The following is a 21,285-nucleotide window of genomic DNA, read 5'->3' as shown; positions in this document are numbered from 1 at the left end:
ACTGACCAAAACCCGGAACAACCCTGGCCAAATCCTGACACCATGGTGGCGAAGTAATTACAATATAGCAATTAAACACTGGAATGGTAGATGTGCAGAATATATATATGTATATATTATATGAATGAATGTGCAAGTAGAGATACTGGGGTGCGAAGGAGCAAGATAAATAAATAAATAAATAAATACAGTATGGGGATGAGGTAGTTGGATGGGCTATTTACAGATGGGCTATGTGCAGGTGCAGTGATCTGTGAGCTGTTCTGACAGCTGGTGCTTAAAGCTAGTGAGGGAGAGATGAGTCTCCAGCTTCAGTGATTTTTGCAGTTTGTTTCAGTCATTGGCAGAACTGTAAGGAAAGGCGGCCAAAGGAAGAATTGGCTTTGGGGGTGACCAGTGAGATATACCTGCTGGAGTGCGTGCTACAGGTGGGTGCTGCTATGGTGACCAGTGAGCTGACATAGGGCGGGGCTTTACCTAGCAGAGACTTGTAGATGACCTGGAGCCAGTGGGTTTGGCGACGAGTATGAAGCGGGGGCCAGCCAACGAGAGCGTACAGGTCGCAGTGGTGTGTAGTATATGGGGCTTTGGTGACAAAACCGATGGCACTGTGATAGATGGCATCCAATTTATTGAGTAGAGTGTTGGATGCTATTTTGTAAATGACATCGCCGAAGTCGAGGATCGGTAGGATGGTCAGTTTTATGAGGGTAGGTTTGGCAGCATGGCATGTTTGGCAGATTCTAGATTTAATTTTGGATTGGAGATGCTTAATTTGAGTCTGGAAGGAGAGTTTACAGTCTAACCAGACACCTAGGTATTTGACGTTGTCCACATATTCTAAGTCAGAACCGTCCAGAGTAATGATGCTGGACGGGCAGGCAGGTGCGGGCATCGATCGGTTGAAGAGCATGCATTTAGTTTTACTTGCATTTAAGAGCAGTTGGAGGCCACGGAAGGAGAGTTGTATGACATTGAAGTTTGTCTGGAGGTTAGTTAACACAGAGTCCAAAAGAAGGGCCTGAGGTATACAGAATAGTGTCGTCTGCATTAAGGTGGATCAGAGAATCACCAGCAGCAAGAGCGACATCATTGATGTATACAGAGAAGAGAGTCAGCCCGAGAATTGAACCCTGTGGCACCCCCATAGAGACTGCCAGAGGTCCAGACAACAGGCCCTCCGATTTGACACACTGAACTCTATCAGAGAAGTAGTTGGTGAACCAGGCGAGGCAATCATTTGAGAAACCAAGGCTGTTGAGTCTGCCGATAAGAATGTGGTGATTGACAGAGTCGAATGCCTTGGCCAGGTCAATGAATACGGCTGCACAGTATTGTCTCTTATCGATGTCAGTTATGATAGCGTTTAGGACCTTGAGCGTGGCTGAGGTGCACCCATGACCAGCTCAGAAGCCAGATTTCATAGTGGAGAAGGTACAGTGGGATTCGAAATGGTCGGTGATCCGTAAGTGTACTTTGCTTTCGAAGACCTTAGAAAGCCAGGGTAGAATAGATATAGGTCTGTAGCAGTTTGGGTCTAGAGTGTCTCCCCCTTTGAAGAGGGGGATGACCGCGGCAGCTTTCCAATCTTTGGGGGATCTCAGACTATATGAAAGAGAGGTTGAACAGGCTAGTGATAGGGGTTGCAACAATTTCGTCAGATAATTTTAGAAAGAGAGGGTTTTTGTGCTGGTCAAGGGCAGTCAGGTCTGGAGAGAACCAAGGGCTATATCTGTTCCTGGTTCAACTTTTCGCTCCGGTACCGCTTGCTGTGCTGTTGCAGAGAAAACAGTCTATGACTTGGGTGACTGGAGTCTTTGACAATTTTTTAGGCCTTCGTCTGACCCCGCCTGGTATAGAGGTCCTGGATGGCAGGGAGTTCTGCCCTGTGATGTACTGGCCGTACGCACTACCGTCTGTGGTCTTATGCCGAGCAGTTGCCATACCAAGCGGTGATGCAACCCATCAGGATGCTCTTATTGGTGCAGCTGTAGCACTTTTTGAGGATCTGAGGGTCCATGCCAAATCTTTTCAGCCTCCTGAGGAGGAAGAGCCATTGTTGTGCCCTCTGTATGACTGGGTTGGTGTGTTTGGACCATGATACAGTAGATCCTTAGTAATGTGGACACCCAGAAAGCTCTCGCTCCACTACAGCCCTATCGATGTGAATGGGGGTGTGTTTGGCCCTCTGTTTCCTGTAATTCACAATAAGCTCCTTTGTTTTGCCAATGTTGAGGGAGAGATTGTTGTCTTGGCACCACACAGCCAGGTCTCTGACCTCCTCCCTATAGCCTGTCTCATCGTCGTCGGTGATCAGACCTACCACCATCGTGTTGTCGGCAAACTTAATGATGGTGTTGGAGTCACGAGTGGCCACGCAGTCATGGGTTTACAGGGAGTATAGTAGGTGGCTGAGCATGCACCCCTGGGGGCCTCTGTGTTGAAGGTCAGCATGGCGGAGGTGATGTTGCCTACCCTCAACACTAGATGGTGGCACATCAGGAAGTCCAGGATCCAGTTGCAGAGGGAGGTGTTCAGTCAAAGGGTCCTTAGCTTAGTGATGAGCTTGGAGGGTATTATGGTGTTGAACGTTGAGCTGTAGTCAATAAATAGCATTCTGACTCAGGTGTTCATTTTGTCCAGGTCGTAAAGTGAAGTGTGGAGTGCAATACAGATTGCGTCATCTGTGGATCTGTTGGAACTGTATGCGAATCAGAGGGGGCCCAGCGTTTCTGGGATGATGGTGTTGATGTGAGCTATTTCCACTTTCAAAGCATTTCATGGCTACAGATGTGATTTCTACACAGCGGTAGTCATTTAAACAGCTTACCTTTGTATTCTTAGGCACAGGGACTATGGTGGTCTGCTTGAAATATGTAGGTATTACAGACTGGGTCAGAGAAAGTTTGAAAATGTCCGTAAAGACACTTTCCAGTTGGTCAACGGATGCTCTGAGTACGCTTCCTGATAATCCATCTGGCCTGCGGCCTTATGAGCGTGATTCTACAGTTGTCTGGGACAGCTGGTGCTCTCACACATGGTTCAGTGTTGCTTGCCTCGAAGCGAGCATAGAAGGCATTTAGCTCGTCTGGTAGGCTTGCGTCACTGGGCAACCCTCGGCTGGGTTTCCTTTTGTCATCCGTGATAGTTTGCAAGCCCTGCCACATCTTACGAGCGTTGGAGCTGGTGTAGTAGGATTCGATCTTAGTCCTGTATTAAGGCTTAGCCTGTTTGATGGTTCGTCTGAGGGTGTAGCGGGACTTCTTATAAGCGTGCAGATTTGTGTCCCTCTCCTTGAAAGCGGCAGCTCTAGCTTTTAGCTCAGTGAAGATGTTGCCTTTAATCCATGACTCCTGGTTAGGATATGTACTACCGTCACTGTGGGGAAATATTGTAAATGCACTTATTCATGAAGCTGTTGACTGATGTGGTAAACTCCTTAACTTGTCTAGGACTGGGGTTCCGCTAGCCAACAGCCAATGAAATTGCAGGGCGCCAAATACAAATCAACAGAAATCTCATAAATCCAATTTCTCAAACATACAAGTATTAGGCACCATTTTAAAGATACAATTCTCGTTAATCCAGCCACGGTGTCCGATTTAAAAAATGCTTTACAGCATCGAAAGCTCCACAAACGATTATGTTAGGTCACCACCAACTCACAGAAAAACCCAGCCATTTTTCCAGCCAAAGAGAGGAGTCACAAAAAGCACAAATAGAGATAAAATGAATCACTAACCTTCGATGATCTTCATCAGATGACACTCATAGGACTTCATGTTACACAATACATGTATGTTTTGTTCGGTAAAGTTCATATTTATATCCAAAAATCTTATATTAAATTGGTGAGTTACGTTCAGTAGTTCCAAAACATGCAGTGATATTGCAGAAAGCCACATGAATTCACAGAAATACTTATTACAAATGTCGATAAAAATACAATTGTTCGACATGGAAATATAGATACATTTCTCCTTAATGCAACCTCTGTGTCAGATTTCAAAAAAACTTTACGGAAAAAGCATAATATGAGAACGGCGCTCAGAGCCCAAACCAGCCAGAGAAATATCCACATTGTTGGGTAGTCAACATTATTCATAAATAGCATTATAAATATTCACTTACCTTTGATGATCTTCATCAGAATGCACTCCCAGGAATCGTAGTTCCACAATATATGTTTGTTTTGTTCGATAATGTCCATCATTTATGTCCATTTATGTCCAATATCTTCTTTTGTTAGGGTGTTTGGTAAACAAATCCAAATGCGCGATCTGGTCCATTCGGACGAAACATTCAAAAAGTTATACTACAGGTCGAAGAAACTTGTGAAACTAAGTATAGAATCAATCTTTAGGATATTTTTATCATAAAAGTTCAATAATGTTCCAACCTGGAGAATTCCATTGTCTGTAGAAAAGCAATGGAACGAGAGCTACCTCTCAAGTGAAAGCACGTGACTGAGAACGAGGCTGTAGGCAGACCACTGACTCAAAGAGCTCTCATCCGGTCCCACATCACAGTAGCAGCCCGAAACAACATTCTAATGACGGTTGACTTCTAGTGGAAGCCTTAGGAAGTGCAACATAACCAATATCCCACTGTGTATTCAATAGGGGTGACTTCAAAAACTACAAACCTCAGATTTCCCACTTCCTGTTTGTTTTTTTCTCAGGTTTTTGCCTGCCATATGAGTTCTGTTACACTCACATACATCATTCAAAGTTTTAGAGACTTCAGAGGGTTTTCTATCCAATACTAATAATAATATGCATATATTAGCATCTGGGACTGAGTAGGAGGCAGTTCACTCTGGGCACGCTATTCATCCAAAAGTGAAAATGCTGCCCCCTATCCCAAAGAAGTTATTAATGCCATCTGATGAATCCCAGAACATATTCCAGTCTGTGCTAGAGAAACAGTCATGTAGCTTAGCATCCGCTTCATCTTACCACATCCGTATTGATCGTGTCGTTGGTACTTCCTGTTTGAGTTTTTGCTTGTGAGCAGGAATCTGGAGGATAGAGTTATGGTCTGCCAAATGGAGAGCGGTAGAGAGCTTTGTATGCATCTCTGTGACGGCGTGAGTGAAGGCTGTTTCCCTTATGGGGAAGCACATATAATTGACCTGGCTGACACTCTCCTGCTATCTTAGAAATGCTTGCTCTGCTTGCTAACTAGCTCCTCATTTGCATTTCCCTCATCTCCAAGCATTGATTGGCTGCTTCAGCACAATAGCAAATCGAATTGCCATTTTGGGGACACTGTTGAACACAGCAATGATTTAGTGGAGGGAGGAAGATCCCCCTCTCTTGGTCAATGCAATGTCATAATCAGTCTCAGTCTGAAGTTCAGCTCACCCAGAGGATGCCTGCCGTGAAGTAATTAACACTTAACTGTTTTATTCCCTTTTGTAAGACCTGTGGCCATGTGACAAATTTGTCAAACTCTGTTTACTTAAAATTATTAAGCCAATTTCTACGACCCCTTTACAAGTATAATAATCTCCCTTTCTATCTATTTGTGTCTCTACCATCTCTCTCTCTCTCTCTGTCGTCTCTCTCTCTGTCGTCTGCCCTCTCTCTCTCTGCCATCTCTCTCTCTCTCTCTCTCTCTCTGCAATCTCTTTCCCTCTCTGTCGTCTCTCTCTCTCTCTCTCTCTCTCGCTCTGTTGTCTCTCTCTCTCTGTCGTCTCTATATCTCCATTCAGTCAGAGCTTCCAGGTGCAGGCCTCCAGAGACATTCACCCCCACCCCAGCTTGGCCCTGGAGCCCTCCACCATCTATAACTACCGGCAGCCACCTCTCCCAACAGCCCAATTCCGCTCCAGGAACCAGAGTTACATGCGGGCAATCAGCACTCTCAGCCAGGCCAGCTGTGTTAGCCAGGTCAGCCAGGTGAGTCTCTGGCCTATAGCAATGATATTTACAAGATTTAATAATAGTATAGTCAGATATCGTGACGGACGTCTGCTCAGACTCTGGCAACGCGTTACGCGTTAGGATGAAGCCACCCGGGATATTATATGATGTTCCATACTGTAGCTCGCCATCCTTCTCTCTTCCTTCATTCAGTCTTGACCCTCCCTTAGATGCATGTACTTTTATCAAACTTTCTTACCCCCTCATGTATTTTGTGCATTTGTGCAAAATTGAGTCTTGAGTCTTTTATGTGCCTGGTTTATATTCATTTAAGATCTAAATCTCGCTCTTAAAGTCAGAGTGTATTGATTTGTACCAAGTCTTAATAGCTCAACATCTCTCCCGTTAATTCTCTGGCTTTATCTCTGCCTCCACGGCACCCTGCTGAGGTTATTACAAGATTATATATCTCGCAATAGAACAGGATCCTTATCTACGATTCTCAGGATTGCCAAATGGGAATGGTGAGATACACATCGGACCATTTAAACTTCCTTAAATTGATATCTCTATATCGCAAGATGCACATCTGTCTCAGAATATTAAGATTGCCAAATAATGGTTCTGTTGAGATCAGGACACATTGTCTCAGGGGATTCAGAGGGAACTAACACTCATACAGTATGCTATGCCACTAGAATATGTCACATTGACTTCCTCTAATCCTTTACACATTTCAACATAGATCTAGCTTTCAGAATGCATTATTTAGACAACTGTGGCAAACTGGAGGAATTGAGAAAAACAAAAAACAACAAACAAAAAAGATTGTCCTGGTGAGCAAGTAATATGCTTGACATTTCTCTAAGTAATTGCGCATCAAGACAATGCTCAAATGAACAATACATTTGCAGACGTTCTCCTTTTCAAACATTTGCTCTCCTGGCAATTAGCTGGTAGCCATTTCAAGCAAACACTTTTTTATTCAAAGGAAGAAAAGAGCATAACATCAAACGTTGTATACAACCAATTCATGTTTTCCCAAAAAGACAATCACTTTCATTGAATTGACCCTTTCTCACCCTGCTGTTCTCTCCTCCAGGTGAGTGAGACAGAGATAAACGGTCAGTTTGAGTCAGTCTGTGAGTCGGTGTTCAGTGAGGTGGAATCTCAGGCTGTGGAGGCTCTGGATCTGCCCGGCTGTTTCCGGACACGGAGCCACAGCTACTTGAGGGCCATCCAGGCTGGCTACTCCCAGGATGATGACTGCATCCCCACCATGACCTCCTCCACCCTCACCTCTACCATCAGGGCCACAGCAGGTCAGAACAACAGGGGAGGAGGGGACTGAACCACATTAACAGATACAACACATACTGTATACAGTAGAGTATGAACACTATTGAGATGACAGCTGATCTCTGATTCCAAAGTGGATGATAAGTTGATATAGCCATGCAAAGTAAACCTTATACACAAGGGTACAGTTCCCGTTTGTAAATATCAAAATGTTATATCAAGTGAGAATTAATAAATTAACAACATGCACATGACATTTATTGTGATGCTCTGCTCTTGAAGTGCTTTATGAAATGGCTCCATACATCTGCATGAACCACTTTCACAGATTTCCTGATTGTTGATATAAACAGAGCATATTCAAGTATAGTTTATGAGTTGCTTTGAGTCAATCCATCATATTGCATTTTCAATTCAGTCATTCATATTCTCATTCCACATAATATCAGAGAGTGAAGATATGAACCCTATTGAAATGATTCTGCAGGCACATGAAGTGAACATTATATCACGAGACCTTTTCAGATTAAGTGAGGATGGATTGTTTTTTTCCCCTCGTTGCTGTTTCCTTACTATAGCTTTTTCTTTTAGTTGATGGACTTAATCGCCTTCAGCACAATCTGGCTCTATACCTTATTTCCTGATAAGCCACAGATACTTTGCGTGTGTTCTCATCTGAAACTCTGGGCAGGGGAAATAGTGCTCAGATGAAGATTCCAGAGTCTTAATGACTGAATGGGTTTACAACAGCTTTATCTACCTGTACTTACAAACCACATTGTGATGCATACACGTTGTTGCCACAGCAACGGCTTTGAGTTTTCTCTCCCACAGATTCTCCAGTTCAGTTCCCACATATTCTCCAGTTCAGTTCCCACAGGTTCTCCAGTTCAGTTCCCACAGATTCTCCAGTTCAGTTCCCACAGATTCTCCAGTTCAGTTCCCACAGATTCTCCAGTTCAGTTCCCACAGATTCTCCAGTTCAGTTCCCACAGATTCTCCAGTTCAGTTCCCACAGATTCTCCAGTTCAGTTCCCACAGATTCTCCAGTTCAGTTCCCACAGATTCTCCAGTTCAGTTCCCACATATTCTCCAGTTCAGTTCCCACAGATTCTCCAGTTCAGTTCCCACATATTCTCCAGTTCAGTTCCCACATATTCTCCAGTTCAGTTCCCACATATTCTCCAGTTCAGTTCCCACAGATTCTCCAGTTCAGTTCCCACATATTCTCCAGTTCAGTTCCCACAGGTTCTCCAGTTCAATTCCCACAGATTCTAGTGTCTCATGTGGCAGGTAATGACTGCACTGGCCAATACAATTGAGGTCACAAAAACAAGAGTTATATTTTTTTATGTGGAATAAAATAAACTGCGAATATGACACTGAGTGAATAAAAATCATTTCAGCAAACGGTCCTGTAAGGTCATCTCCTTCACCAGAGGATAAACCGTAGCAATGACATTGTTTCCCCTTTCTGGATAGACACAAAAACAACATCCTTCCCCTGGTAAAGAAGTGAAGACCCATTCTTTCTACCGTGGAGTTCTACCAATGATATTAGGGAGGGGTCAGAGAAGGTGTGGGCATCTGGAGAATTGTGCATTTGACAGATTTTCACCAGTTATTTACACTGCTTTCTCAACAAACTAAAACATAATCTTTAAATTTGTCATGGCAATTTCATGCAATCTATAGTGTGGAGGATGGGGTGTTTCTGATGTCAGGAATCTTTGGACGATTGGTTCCACCCTCTGACTTCAGGTAGATAGGTCATACTGGACCTCATGATGTTCAATAGGGTTCATATACTTCCTGATAGTGGTTGGGGATGTGTTGCTCATCTTTGCTTCTTTTCAGTGCACAAAGTTACACCTGTATCATATCTGTGGTGAAGGTATGAATACCAGACATACAGTAGGTTTTTACAGTATCTTGTTCTTTGTCATGTGATTTGGGGTCTGTCTTTGTGCAATGAAAAGATGAGAAGCATGCAAGAGCATGATACAGTTTCATTTGAGATTGAGAAGGCAGTGTAAACTATAATCAGAAATATGAGTCAAAATGGGACTATGAACGTTTAGTGTAATATTGATAACCAACATTTTTTATTTTCCGAAAGGTTTCCTTATGTAGCTTCGTAGATCCAAGGAAAGACTATAATAATGATTTTAGACACTGAAGACATGAGACAATTTCAAGTCTTATTTTGACTCATACATTCCTTAACTTAAAAACTGCATGACTTGATGTCTGTGCTTGGTGGCTAACACTAGCACATTCTCTCCAGCTGCTCACACCTGTGACCTGACGACATACTACACATATTTACCTTTGTCTTCCAGAGGGAAAATATGCACAGGAAGCCACTAGCTTACCTGAGTACCAGACCAGTGTACGTCGAGACGTAGCAGACATAGTCCCATTGGCCCATGACGATCTAGGCTGCCCTATCAGAAGAAACAGACTGTACCTCCAAGACAGTACCGGTGCCACAGCCAAACCTCAATCTGGGCCCCCTGATTCACCCAGCCTGTTCAGGCCCCCTAAACCTAGCTTCCAGGCCCCAGAGAGGCCCTCACCCAAAGCCATCGAAGCCAGTATAAAGGAGTCAGCCCACCTAGCTGCAGCGATCAGCATGCAGTGGAAGGAGGAAGTGTCGGCCATGCGTCGTGAGTTGTCTGATCTCAGGAGGGACCTGTGCACTGAGCTCAGGGCCTTCAATAGCAACTTCAACACCTTCACGCAGCACTACAACACATGGTCTCCACATCCTGGGGCTGCTGGGGGAAAAGGGGCAGCTGGGGGAGAAGGGGTGGCTGGGAGAACATGGGCGGCAGGGGGAGAAGGGGCGGCTGGGGGAGAAGGGGTGGCTGGGGAGAACATGGCTGGGAGAACATGGACGGCTAGGGGAGAAGGGGTGGCTGGGAGAACATGGGCGGCAGGGGGAGAAGGGGCGGCTGGGGGAGAAGGGGTGGCTGGGAGAAAATGGGCGGCTGGGGGAGAAGGGGCGGCTGGGGGAGAAGGGGTGGCTGGGAGAACATGGGCGGCTGGGGGAGAAGCTGGGAGAACATGGGCGGCTGGGGGAGAAGGGGCGGCTGGGGGAGAAGGGGTGGCTGGGAGAAAATGGGTGGCTGGGGGAGAAGCTGGGAGAACATGGGCGGCTGGGAAACGGGCTAAAGTGGCTCAAGTGTCTGTAGGGACGCAGGCCAGGAGCAAGGTGCTGGTGAGACAGAGCACGGCAGACGCAGCTGTTAATTGTCCTGAGGAGGAAGAGGTACAAGAGAAGCAGGCCGTCGTGAGGCGCCATCTTCCTAAACAGATCTCAATGGACCCAGCCATTCTAAGTCGTCCGGCATCACTGTTTGTAGAGGGTTCTATCCCGATCACTCTAGATTCCGTACTTTTGGATCCAGTCACCATGATCCAGCCAGAACCAGCGTCAGTAGACTCATCAACCTCTGTGGTTCGCCAAGAACCACTAGACCAGAACACTAAGAGCCTATCAGATCAGTTATCTCCAGGCCCTATCAGCATGAGCTCCTCAGAAGCACAGTCTGTGGATCCAGCCATAGAGGACCCCGTAGATTCAGAGCAGCAGTACCCAAAGACTGTGTGCTCTCCAGATCCAGTGTCCACAGACGTGTATTGTTTGGAAACAGACAAGCCCACAGACGTAGTTAATGTGTACGGTGTAGAAACAGACAAGTCCGCAGATGTAGCTAATGTGTACAGTGTAGAAACAGACAAGCCCACAGACATAACTAATGTGTACAGTGTAGAAACAGACAAGCCCACAGACATAACTAATGTGTACAGTGTAGAAACAGACAAGCCCACAGACATAGCTAATGTGTACAGTGTAGAAACAGACAAGCCCACAGACGTAGCTAATTTGTACAGTGTAGAAACAGACAAGCCCACAGACGTAGCTAATGTGTGTGGTGTAGAAGCAGACAAGCCCACAGATGTAGCTAATGTGTACAGTGTAGAAACAGACAAGCCCACAGACATAGCTAATATGTGCTGTGTAGAAGCAGACAAGCCCACAGATGTAGCTAATGTGTACAGTGTAGAAACAGACAAGCCCACAGACGTAGCTAATGTGTACAGTGTAGAAACAGACAAGCCCACAGACGTAGCTAATGTGTGTGGTGTAGAAACAGGCAAGCCCACAGACGTAGCTAATGTGTACAGTGTAGAAACAGACAAGCCCACAGACATAGCTAATATGTGCTGTGTAGAAGCAGACAAGCCCACAGATGTAGCTAATGTGTACAGTGTAGAAACAGACAAGCCCACAGACGTAGCTAATGTGTACAGTGTAGAAACAGACAAGCCCACAGACGTAGCTAATGTGTACAGTGTAGAAACAGACAAGCCCACAGACATAGCTAATACGTGCTGTGTAGAAGCAGACAAGCCCACAGATGTAGCTAATGTGTACAGTGTAGAAACAGACAAGCCCACAGACGTAGCTAATGTGTGCAGTGTAGAAACACACAAGCTGGACCCAGCTATTGTGAACCACTCCGATACAGAATCGATTGACTTAGTTAATGTGAAACCCCTAGTCCCAGAACCAAGAGTGACGTACCTACCATATCCAGTACCTGAGGTCACTGTGTCCCCACCACAAGAGTCAGACTCTGACTTGTCCCCATCAGATTCAGAATCTGTGGAAGATGTCACTGTGCACCAGCAAGTGTCTCAAGACACAGCTCCTGTACACCAGGCAGTTCTTGTCGGTCTGTCAGATACTGAATCTTTAGACCCAGGCCCTATAGTCTCAACAGCACCAGAGATAGAGCCACTGTCTAATACCAGTGTGTGCTCATCAGAGCAACTCGATCAATACTCAGTTACCATTTGCCCAATTGTCATAGTTACACCAGAGAGTCCAACTGATTTAGAATCACTGGATGTGTGTCTGATCCCATCTGATCCAGAATCACAGGACTTAGCCACTGTCTGCCTTCCAGACCTCCTAGATCCATTCCCCTTAGACTCCGACATGTTCCCATCAGAAATAGTCGTGCGTGCATATCCAGTCACCATCGACTCCTTTGATGAATTTGATGAATCTCTGGAGCCAGAATGGCCACCTGTTCCAGAACCAGTGGACCAGGCCACTGAGTGCCCAACTGATCCATTTGTGGTCCATTTGGTCTTAAATTCCTCAGATGAATCAGATCTGGACTCAGTCTTCTTGGATCCTCTGGAACCTCTGGAGAATGTTAGTGTGAGTTCATCAGACCTCAGCCCAATCGCCATGTACACACCACCAGACCCAGTTTCTCTGAGCCCCCCCAGTCCGGACCACCCCTCTATATACCAAATGGAATCAGTGTGTGTGGACCCAGCTATTGAGTACCGATTAGATCACATGAATGAAGACCTACCTATAGAGTTCCCTGAAGATTCACAACCACAGGACCAAGTTACAGTGCATTCACCTGGCCCAGTCTCCCTCGGACTGGGCAGTCCATTCACCCCAGACTCAGTAGCCCTGGACCCAGCCACGATGTGCCACCCAGAACCAGTCATCCTAGACCTAGATCCACTAATATTACTAGACCCAGCTAGCATTAGCTTGTCCGCATTTGAGCTGGCACCCATGGAGCTAGAGGATGCCACAGGGGAAGCCACAGATCACTCTGTCATAGATGTCTGTGAGGACCCTGAAGCTCCGGAGGGGGAGACAGCCACTGACAACCCAGGGAAGTCTCACTGTGACCAGGCCTTTCTGTGGGACAGATGGCAGCAGAAGCCCCCCCAGTGGGAACCACGGTCCATGAAGAGGAGTTCTAGTGTAGAGCTGTGGAGTGGGAGATATGAGTACAACAGTGCGGAGATAACATATATGTCTCTGACACTCTGAGAATGTGAGAGGTCTCCTCAAGATCGCAGTGAGAAGAATGTAGCGTTGAATGTGTCAGTAGCAGAGTATGCACAGGAACATTTAGTATTGATGTTCAAAGGTGTTTTACTTTATGGATCTTAATGGATTTATTTTTCTGGGTATCATGGCCACAGTAAAGCACTGTATGAATGTTTCATAATGCTTAGGATGAAACCATGATCATGAATGTGGTTTGACATTAAAGGACTGCATTAGTGACAGCAACTACGTAGCTGAATGGAATGCACTGTGCCATAAAAATGTGATGAACAATCAAATCAGTTGAATGCACACCAGACTTCAATTGCATTTGGCTTGAACTATGATGGACCAACGCATTCTGAACGGCTGTACGCATTGGTGAACATTGACATAAACTTATCTTTCTGTTCTTTTCGAGTAATGAATGCATACTTTTCATTCGATAAGTCTGTCACAAATGACATTTATCACTAAAACTTTTGTGGAGCTCACTGTGGTACACTAAATAGACTGGCCTTTGCTTATGTGTCTTGACAATCTTTGCTGTGACTGTGGATATACAGTAATGTTTTTCTGTGGTTTTACAGTATTGTTTTTCTGTTGATTTACCGTATTGTTTTTCCCTGACATATCTTGAGTAGTCTGTTAAATGTCACTCCGGAATAGAGCGATGTAAATCTTGGCAATTATCATACAAATCCCAAAGACTGACTATAAATCAAATGAGCTGTTGGATTTACACTACGGGAACTAACGGAACCTTGGGAAATGACATCATTAAATCAGATTATGGAACAGAAGTGATCAGTAGCTGTTTGGATTGTTGGGAATAGTATTGCTATATATTTTTTACACATGCATGTTCACAAACAGGCAGACAGAAACACACACACACACCTTCACACACCCCTACTACCCCTTGATTTAGTCAGTTACGTCAGTCCTGCCCAACACCTATACATCAGCAGATATCTGACAGCAGCTTGGAAGACATCTGATGGGATGTTTTCCTGTCAATGTCAACTCAATCCATCCCCGGGTAGTGAAGCCATGGAGGTCCTGTCTCTCTGTCTGCCACAAGGAAGTGATGTTGCTATGTCTCTACTGATGTTGCTGTATCTCTGCTGTCATGTACTGTGTCATCCTCATGCTCAGGAACCAAAGACTGAGAATGTTATTCTAACAGCTGGTACTCAAGTGTATCCAAATATTAATGTTCATGCTTTTGTATACAAACAATATGTCAATGACAATAGTATTTGTGAGGATGACTGGTGACTGATATTATTGACCTGGAGAATGTAGAGAATGGTGATGTTAAACTGCATGGTTATGATGATTCTGAAGATGCATTATTTTGACACCTTCTGCACTGTGTTTGGTGCTGGGCGGTGTTTTAAGTTTTGTGCCCAGTGTAGGGAACAGATCCCAGACACTATTGGAAATATAGAATGATAGCTCTGCTACCAACAAGGCACCAGCCAGATGAAACACAAGAGATGTCTGTGCTATCATTATTAAGGAGCTGTGTATGAAATGGCACCATTAAATCCTGGGCCCTAATAAAGTGCACTGGGAAAAAAGCTTTGATAAGAAATGTATGTGATTCGTACACAACAGTGACTGTCGAAGTGACACTCTGTTCTGTTGTTTTGAGCAGAAACTGTGCAGTACATTATTTATTTTCATGTGCGTCAGTTTATGAAAGTCTGCTAAATTAGCTGAATCTGACAAGATTATACAGGGGAGAAGTTAATTAGTTTGTTTTGTCATATTCATTTTGTTCCTTTCTACTGCATAATACATCACACTTCCTCCTGCCTTTGCTGCGTTGTTGGACTTTTTATTAGATACAGTGAAGATTTGATGACATACCAATTGTACTATGCCCATTTGATATAACATGAGCAAACCTCTGAGCTCAGTGTCGGTGTGGATACCTTCTATGGTGAACTCTCACCTCACAGTGAGTGATCAGACTAGAATGTTCTTTGTATTTTTGGATGGGCTATTTTACCCAACATTGATAACTGAAATTAAAATACTCTCCTTGAGTTTTTTATTTTAACTGAGTATTACTGACTGCTTACTGTCAAGTTAGGAACATAATGACTCTTCCACCCTCATTGCCTAGTATGGAGCTCCAAAGTTGCTTACCAATCACCAAAGTGCTCAGCATTAAAGCAGTGCATGGAGTTATTTTTGTAAGTGCACCTGCAAGAGCCATGCTTTCCAATTCCATACCTCTAACTGCTCATTACTCATCGGAATGTGATCTCCACCGTTCATTCGTTTCTGTTGAGCCATACTAAACTGTCAGATTAGCTCTTTACATTCGCCATCCTATGAGTTTTCTTCCAGGGATGCTAAAGCCATCTACCAATTAGCCAATGATCTCTTCTGCTTTAGCTTGAGAGTGATGTGTAAATGTCTCACCATGATTGCTGTGATTGCTTCCTCTTTGTGCATGTTCTCACAGCCTCTTAGTGGTCCTATTACAGTTTCACAGGTTCAACTCGGGTCATATCTTGAATAAGAACATATACAGTATTTCATAAAAAAATGGAATCAATTGAAATGTACGATTGTAAATAGGATTGCTAGTTAAAAACTAGATTAAACAAGATAGATAATCACAAATTTCACTAAATATTAACTTCCTTTTCACGGTGTGAACATATACTCACCAGACAGTTAATTAGGTACCATGTTCACGAAAATGGATCGCTCCTACAGACAGTGAGTCAAGTGGCTGTGGCTTGCTACTGTATATAAAGCAGGCAGACAGGCATGGAGGCATTCAGTTACTGTTCGATTGAACGTTAGAAGGGATAAAATGAGTGACCTAAGAGACTTTGAGAATGGTATGATTGTCAGTGCCAGGCCCACCGGATCCACTAACTCAGAAATGGAGTTTAAAGAGAATGGTGGCAAAAACAAAAAACATCCAGTCAGCAGCAGTCCTGTTGCCGAAGAACAGCTTGTTGATGAGAGAGGTTGAAGGAGAATGGCAAATAATCGTTATTTGAAACAGACAAATAACGACGTTGTACAACAGCTCCACTTCACCTCAGGAGACTGAAAAAAGTTGCTTGGCCCCTAAGACCCTCACAGAATTTTACAGATGCACCATTGAGAGCATCCTGTCAAGCTGTATCACAGCCTGGTATGGCAACTGCACCGCCCGCAACCGCAGTGCTCTCCAGAGGGTGGTGCGGTGTGCCCAGCGCATCACCAGGTGCACACTGACTGCCCTCCAGGACACCTACAGCGCCGATGTCACAGGAAGATGAAAAAGATCATCAAGGACATCAACCACCCAAGCCACGGCCTGTTCACCCCACTATCGTCCAGAAGGCGAGATCAGTACAGGTGCATCAAAGCTGGGGCCGAGAGACTGAAAAACAGTTTCCATCTCAAGGCCATCATACTGTTAATAAATAGCCATCACTAGCCAACCTCCGCCCAGAACATAGAAACTGTCACTAGTCAGCTACCACCCGGTTACTCAAGCCTGCACCATAGAGGCTGTTGCCCTATGTATCAAGACATGGAATAAGTGGTCACTTTAATAATGGAACACTGGTCACTTTAATAATGTTTACAAACTATTTACTAATTTCATATGTATGTACTGTATTCTAGTCAAGGCCATACTATTCAGCTATTTCTATATATATTATATATATATATATATATATATATATACTGTTCATATACAGTGGGGGAAAAAAGTATTTAGTCAGCCACCAATTGTGCAAGTTCTCTCACTTAAAAAGATGAGAGAGGCCTGTAATTTTCATCATAGGTACACTTTAACTATGACAGACAAAATTAGGAAAAAAAATCCAGAAAATCACATTGTAAGATTTTTAATGAATTTATTTGCAAATTATGGTGGAAAATAAGTATTTGGTCAATAACAAAAGTTTATCTCAATACTTTGTTATATACCCTTTGTTGGCAATGACAGAGGTCAAACGTTTTCTGTACATCTTCACAAGGTTTTCACACACTGTTGCTGATATTTTGGCCCATTCCTCCATGCAGATCTCCTCTAGAGCAGTGATGTTTTGGGGCTGTTGCTGGGCAACACGGACTTTCAACTCCCTCCAAAGATTTTCTATGGGGTTGAGATCTGGAGACTGGCTCGGCCACTCCTGGACCTTGAAATGCTTCTTACGAAGCCACTCCTTCGTTGCCCGGGCGGTGTGTTTGGGATCATTGTCATGCTGAAAGACCCAGCCACGTTTCATCTTCAATGCCCTTGCTAATGGAAGGAGGTTTTCACTTAAAATCTCACGATACATGGCCCCATTCATTATTTCCATTACACGGATCAGTCGTCCTGGTCCCTTTGCAGAAAAACAGCCCCAAGGCATGATGTTTCCACCTCCATGCTTCACAGTAGGTATGGTGTTCTTTGGATGCAACTCAGCATTCTTTGTCCTCCAAACACGATGAATTGAGTTGAACCAAGTTATATTTTGGTTTCATCTGACCATATGACATTCTCCCAATCTTCTTCTGGATCATCCAAATGCTCTCTAGCAAACTTCAGACGGGCCTGGACATGTACTGACTTAAGCAGGGGGACACGTCTGGCACTGCAGGTTTTTAGTCCCTGGCAGCGTAGTGTCTTACGGATGGTAGGCTTTGTTACTTTGGTCCCAGCTCTCTGCAGGTCATTGACTAGGTCCCCCCGTGTGGTTCTGGGATTTTTGCTCACCGTTCTTGTGATCATTTTGACCCCACGGGGTGAGATCTTGCGTGGAGCCCCAGATCGAGGGTGATTATCAGTGGTCTTGTATGTCTTCCATTTCCTAATAATTGCTCCCACAGTCGATTTCTTCAAACCAAGCTGCTTACCTATTGCAGATTCAGTCTTCCCAGCCTGGTGCAGGTCTACAATTTTATTTCTGGTGTCCTTTGACAGCTCTTTGGTCTTGGCCATAGTGGAGTTTGGAGTGTGACTGTTTGTGGTTGTGGACAGGTGTCTTTTATACTGATAACAAGTTCAAACAGGTGCCATTAATACAGGTAACGAGTGGAGAACAGAGGAGCCTCTTATAGAAGAAATGACAGGTCTGTGAGAGCCATAAATCTGGCTTGTTTGTAGGTGACCAAATACTTATTTTCCATAATTTGCAAATAAATTCATAAAAAATCCTACAATGTGATTTTCTGGATTTTTTTTCTTCTCATTTTGTCTGTCATAGTTGAAGTGTTCCTATGATGAAAAATACAGGCCTCTCTCATATTTTTAAGTGGGAGAACTTGCACAATTGGTGGCTGACTAAATACTTTTTTGCCCCACTGTATATATATATGGACACCTGCTCGTAAGAACGTCTCATTCCAAAATCATGGGTATTATTATGGAGTTGGTCCCCCCTTTGCTGCTATAACAGCCTCTACTCTTCTGGGAAGACTTTCCACTAGATGTTGGAACGTTGCTGCAGGGACTTGAGTCCATTCAACACCAAGAGCATTATTAAGGTCGGGCACTGATGTTGCACAATTAGGCCTGGCTCGCAGTCGGCATTCCAATTCATCCCAAAGGTGTTCGTGCATTGAAGCCATGGCTCTATGCATGTCTGCCTAGTGCTGAAGGTCTGCCTAGTGCTGAAGCACGTAGCGCAGTTAAATATTGTCTTGGCTGTAACAAATCAAATCAAATGTATTCATATAGCCCTTCGTACATCAGCTGATATCTCAAAGTGCTGTACAGAAACCCAGCCTAAAACCCCAAACAGCAAGCAATGCAGGTGTAGAAGCACAGTGCCTAGAAAAACTCCCTAGGAAGGCCAAAACCTAGCAAGAAATGTAGAGAGGAACCAGGATATGAGGGGTGGCCAGTCCTCTTCTGGCTGTGCCGGTTGAGATTATAACAGAATATGGCCAAGATGTTCAAATATTCATAAATGACCAACATGGTCAAATATTAATAATCACAGGCAGAACAGTTGAAACTGCAGCAGCAGCAAGGCCAGGTGGACTGGGGAGAGCAAGGAGTCATCATGCCAGGTAGTCCTGATGCATGGTCCTAGGGCTCAGGTCCTCCGAGAGACAGAAAGAAAGAGAGAAAGAAGAGAGAATTAGAGAGAGCATACTTAAATTCACACAGGACACCAGATAAGACAGGAGAAGTACTCCAGATATAACAAACTGACCCTAGCCCCCCGACACATAAACTACTGCAGCATAAATACTGGAGGCTGAGACAGGAGGGGTTAGGAGACACTGTGGCCCCATCCGATGATACCCCCGGACAGGGCCAAACAGGAAGGATATAACCCCATCCACTTTGCCAGAGCACAGCCCCCACACCACAAGAGGGATATCTTCAACCACCAACTTACCATCCTGAGACAAGGCCGAGTATAGCCCACAAAGATCTCCGCCACGGTACCCAAGGCGGGGCCCAACCCAGACAGGAAGATCACATCAGTGACTCAACCTACTCAAGTGATGCACCCCTCCTAGGGACGGCATGAAAGAGCACCAGTAAGCCAGTGACTCAGCCCTTGTAATAGGATTAGATGCAGAGAATCCCAGTGGAAAGAGGGGAACCGGCCAGGCAGAGACAGTAAGGGCGGTTCGTTGCTCCAGAGCTTTTCCGTTCATCTTCACACTCCTGGGCCAGACTACACTCAATCATATGACCCACTGAAGAGATGAGTCTTCAGTAAAGACTTAAAGGTTGAGACCGAGTTTGCGTCTCTCACATGGGTAGGCAGACCATTCCATAAAAATGGAGCTCTATAGGAGAAAGCCCTGCCTCCAGCTGTTTGCTTAGAAATTCTAGGGACAATTAGGAGGCCTGCGTCCTGTGACCGTAGCGTACGTGTAGGTATGTACGGCAGGACCAAATCAGAGAGATAGGTAGGAGCAAGCCCATGTAATGCTTTGTAGGTTAGCAGTAAAACCTTGAAATCAGCCATTGCCTTGACAGGAAGCCAGTGTAGGGACGCTAGCACTGGAATAATATGATCACATTTTTTTAGTTCTAGTCAGGATTCTAGCAGTCGTATTTAGCCCTAACTGAAGTTTATTTAGTGCTTAATCCAGGTAGCCGGAAAGTAGAGCATTGCAGAAGTAACAAAAGCATGGATACATTTTTCTGCATCAATTTTTGGACAGAAAGTTTCTGATTTTTGCAATGTTATGTAGATGGAAAAAAGCTGTCCTTGAAACAGTCTTGATATGTTCGTCAAAAGAGAGATCAGGGTCCAGAGTAACGCCGAGGTCCTTCACAGTTTTATTGGAGACGACTGTACAATCATTAATATTAGTTGTCAGATTCAACAGAAGATCTCTTTGTTTCTTGGGACCTAGAACAAGCATCTCTGTTTTGTCCGAGTTTAAAAGTAGAAAGTTTGCAGCCATCCACTTCCTTATGTCTGAAACACAGGCTTCTAGCGAGGGCAATTTTGGAGCTTCACCATGTTTCATTGAAATGTACAGCTGTGTGTCATCCACATAGCAGTGAAAGTTAACATTATTTTTTCGAATGACATCCCCAAGAGGTAAAATATATAGTGAAAACAATAGTGGTCCTAAAACGGAACCTCGAGGAACACCGAAATTTACAGTTGATTGGTCAGAGGACAAACCATTCACAGAGACAAACTGATATCTTTCCGACATATAAGATCTAAACCAGGCCAGAACTTGTCCGTGTAGACCAATTTGGGTTTCCAATCTCTCCAAATGAATGTGGTGATCGATGGTATCAAAAGAGGCACTAAGGTCTAGGAGCCTCGGTCTGATGCCATTAAAAGGTCATTTACCACCTTCACAAGTGCAGTGTCAGTGCTGTGATGATACGAAGCATTTCGTATACATTGTTTGTCTTCAGGAAGGCAGTGAGTTGCTGCGCAACAGCCTTTTCTGAAATTTTTGAGAGGAATGGAAGATTCGATATAGGCCGATAGTTTTTTAACACTCCCTACCAAGTTCCATTTTGTCTCTGGAAACAACGTCAGCATAAGAACTGTTGGTCGGGAGCTTCTTGAAATGGGTTTCCATGGCCGAGCAGCCTCACACTAGCACAATAACAAGCGTCGGCTGGAGTGGTGTAAAACTCTCCTCCATTGGAATCTGGAATGCTCTGGAACGCTACAGCATACAATGACATTCTAGAAGATTCTGTGCTTCCAACTTTGAGACAACAGTTGGGGGAAGACCCTTTCCTGTTTCAGCATGACAATGCCCCCATGCACAAAGCGAGGTCCA

At 44.5% G+C, this 21,285-nt stretch overlaps 1 protein-coding gene across 1 annotated transcript in view; it reads left to right on the top strand.

Annotated features, from left to right (window-relative positions):
• Positions 1-21,285, top strand: part of LOC135508350 (disks large-associated protein 2-like) — a 106,037-nt gene that overhangs the window by 54,886 nt on the left and 29,866 nt on the right. Inside the window, exons 3-4 of the mRNA XM_064928473.1 lie at positions 5,717-5,894; positions 6,970-7,189. Of these exons, the coding sequence (XP_064784545.1) occupies positions 5,717-5,894; positions 6,970-7,189 (398 nt within the window). The remainder of the gene's footprint in view (positions 1-5,716; positions 5,895-6,969; positions 7,190-21,285) is intronic.

This window comes from Oncorhynchus masou, chromosome 21 (genome assembly GCF_036934945.1).
Source record: "Oncorhynchus masou masou isolate Uvic2021 chromosome 21, UVic_Omas_1.1, whole genome shotgun sequence".
NCBI classification, from domain to species: Eukaryota; Metazoa; Chordata; class Actinopteri; order Salmoniformes; family Salmonidae; genus Oncorhynchus; species Oncorhynchus masou.
Note: the sequence above shows the minus strand (reverse complement) of the source record. Positions and strands in the feature narration are given on the sequence as shown.